Source organism: Rattus rattus, chromosome 1 (assembly GCF_011064425.1).
Source record: "Rattus rattus isolate New Zealand chromosome 1, Rrattus_CSIRO_v1, whole genome shotgun sequence".
NCBI classification, from domain to species: domain Eukaryota; kingdom Metazoa; phylum Chordata; class Mammalia; order Rodentia; family Muridae; genus Rattus; species Rattus rattus.
The window spans coordinates 52629894-52633001 of record NC_046154.1 but is presented as its reverse complement, the minus strand read 5'-3'; the positions used below and the strand labels follow the sequence as shown (position 1 = coordinate 52633001).

Below are 3108 nucleotides of genomic sequence, written 5' to 3'. Positions count from 1 at the left end.
CACAATGTAGTATGGAGTGTTCCCTTGAAGGTACTGGCAGATGAACACAGTGCTCTAAATGGATAAGTCCTCTCTTCAGCCCCTTAATATAAATTAACATATCCTTTAGCCTGGTTGTGAAGAATAATCCTGAGAAGAGAGTAGGAAAAAGGCTACTGCTCATCTCACCTACTCTGGCAACTGAGGCTGGTAAATTGCAAATTAGGCCAGCTAAGACTCTTGAACAATAGATATTGATAGGATCCTGAAAGAAATTAAAATCAACAGGTACAAAGTGGATGGCAGCTCAGACTTGGTGGGCTGAATGAGGTGAGATATGAAAGTCTCCAATTCAGTACAATGAATAGGGATAAGTTATGTCTAGAAGATGGAACCCTGGTATGAAAGAACTTTCCATTAATCACAGCCCTGTTGGTATGAAGTAGGCAGATTTCTATTAGTCAAAGACTGACCAGCCTGGTCTAAGCCAAAGTGTCAGTCCAGAAAATGCCTCATGGTGAGACCCTGTCTAAAACAAGAGTAAACTATACAACACATAAAAAAATGAGTGTGAATGAAGTACAATAAGGTAACATAGTATGTTTTCTCTGACCTATTTTCCCCTATACTGCATGCAAGTGTAGGACCTCTTGAGGATGGATCTCAGCCTGCTCAGCTGTTGGAAGTTCAGAAGATCACCTTTACCCTTGCTCTTTAAAACCTTCTATTTCATTTCTGTTGCTGTGCTTGTGCTTGTGCTTGGCCTTCACCACAATTCTGTATGGGGTGCTCCCTTGAAGGTACTGACAGACGAGCCCATCCTTGACCCACGGTAGCGTCACATTGGCAATTGTGGTACTTTATTCTCCCATGTTCTGGAATAGAATTCAGGGTATGCAGACCACTTTGTAAAGGTTCTGACAGCAAAGGTATCAAACTTTACCAATTTGCCACCAGCCAAGCCCCATGTATAGAAGACAGAATGTGTGAAGCTTTCCCAGGGAACCTCTCAATCAAATTCCATTGAAAATTTTTATGGAGAAATGGCTCACCCTAAAATGATGAGGTTGCACTGTCTCCAGAGAACCCACTCCTCAGGGGAGTAGCATTCACAGCAGTAGGGTTTGGGATGAGCAAATTAATGGTAAGGCACACTTCACATGGAGGATTCACAGTCAATACAACCATGCCGGATTGTGAGAGCCATGGCTCTGAGACCAGGAGAGAGAAAATCAAATGGGGAAATCAGACTTTACTATGAGGACTATTACCATGATCCTGATCTGGCTTCTGCAAAGGGAAAAGGAAATCTGTTCTCAGTTTTGTGCTTTATTAATGTTTCCACAGGACTCCCCCACCCCCTACCTGAATCCCTAAGGATGAGCGACCAGGCTCTCCCCACACTCGAACACCTTGCAATCCAGGAACTGGCAAGTAATGAACGCTTGGCTATCTCTGTTGTGGAGGACCTGCCCAGAGTGTTCTTTCCCCCACTGTTCAAGGAGGCCTTCATCAAGAGACGCAAAAAACTGGTTAAGCACATGGTAACAACCTGGCCCTACCCATACCTCTATATTGGCCCCCTGCTGGACGACTTCGATGTAGATACTTTCAAGGCTGTGTTGGAAGGAGTGGATAGGCTGAATTGCCAGAAGGTTCGGTCTAGGTAAGTGAATCTGAGCAAGTGGGGAAGGCAAGGCTGTGGTTGTAATTCCAAAAGAATGTAGTGGAGAGAGGCTGAGACATAGGATCAAGGCAGATTATACATTGCACATCTAACCATCCTAATCTCCTTCCTGTTTGACCCGCAGGAGGTGTAAACTCAAGGAGCTCAATTTGCTGGATGTCCAACGTGACTTCCTGGATATATGGACTCCAACACGGGATATTCTCCGCGTTCCAGAGGCCCAAATAGAAGAAGATCCCAAAACAGTGCTGAGGAAACCACTAAGAGTTCATGCAGACTATGGCTTCCTGTTGGGCGTTCTCGATCAGTACCATGCGCACTTCATGAAGTGGGTGAGGCAGAGATTACATAAAATGCGCTTCGTTTTATAAGTTGGTACCAAAAAGGAAATGAAAGTTGACACAGAAAAGCTGTGGGATCCCTGGGATATTATGGGAGCAATCTGTATTCTTAAGTCTTTAGGTATCTGTCTAGCCTCAAAATAATCATTATGTGACATAGGCTGGTTTAGAACTCATTATGTAGACAACCTCAGTTTCTACTTCCGGAGTACTGAAAGTAAATAAAGCAGTGAACATCCCTTTCTGACTCGGTGTTTTTCTTCTTGGTGTTTTTGTATGTTGGCACAGGCTTGACGCAAAGACATGACAAGTTTTTCTGTCTCTTATTTATTTTACCAGATATTTTTAATTTACATTTCAAATGTTATTCCCCTTTCTGGTTTCCCATCCATAAACCCCCTCTACCACCCACCCCATCTATTAGGTTCTTCCCCTCCCCAACCACCCCACTTCTGCTTCCTGCCTTGACATTTTTACACAGGGAGGTCCAGCCTTGGCAGGACCAAGGGCTTCTCTCCTCCCATTGATGCCCAACAAGACTATCCTGTTCTACATGTGCTACTGGAGCCATGGGTCTGCCCATATGGACTCTTGGGTGGTGGTTGAGTCCCTTGGAACTCTGGTTGGTTGGTTTTTTTTTTTGGGGGTTGCGTGTTCCTTCAGTCCCTCTTTTTTTTTTTTTTTCTCCTCAGCCACTTTATTTCAATCCGATGTCAAGGTATAACAACTGATACATTGTGGGGAAAAGTTCTTATTGCTTATTTCATCCCCTTATTGTGAATTCTTTATTGTCATCTCTACATAAAATTTAAAAACCTTTGATATGAATACATGTCCCACCCCCTGCATCCCTATTAACATGAAGTAATATCTATCTTCCCATTGATAAACAGGAACTGTTTTATGTGCCTAATAGAAACTATAATTCATCCATAGTGCCTCAAGTTGAAGCTCCTTGGCATCTCCAGTCCATGACACAATCTTTTGAAATTTACTAACTCTTATCTGGGTGAATATATTTCAATACTACACTTTTAAAGAAAATTAAAAAGGGAAGTATCAACAGCTGATCTTTTTTCTTAACCTTTAACTACATGTTTA

General features: G+C 42.7%; 1 protein-coding gene across 1 annotated transcript; it reads left to right on the top strand.

Annotated features, from left to right (window-relative positions):
* Positions 1-1358: 1358 nt before the first annotated feature.
* On the top strand, positions 1359-2037 carry LOC116891289 (oogenesin-3-like). Its single transcript, XM_032892231.1, has 2 exons — positions 1359-1645; positions 1791-2037. Exons 1-2 carry the CDS (start codon positions 1359-1361, stop codon positions 2035-2037), a joined length of 534 nt encoding a protein of 177 aa, XP_032748122.1.
* The last annotated feature ends 1071 nt before the right edge of the window (positions 2038-3108 follow it).

Coding starts and splice junctions, on each gene's coding strand:
- LOC116891289 (XM_032892231.1), top strand. CDS start 1,359: ATGAGCGACCAGGCTCTCCCCACACTCGAACACCTTGCAATCCAGGAA. Junction 1,646..1,790: donor TGCCAGAAGGTTCGGTCTAG/GTAAGTGAATCT, acceptor TTTGACCCGCAG/GAGGTGTAAACTCAAGGAGC.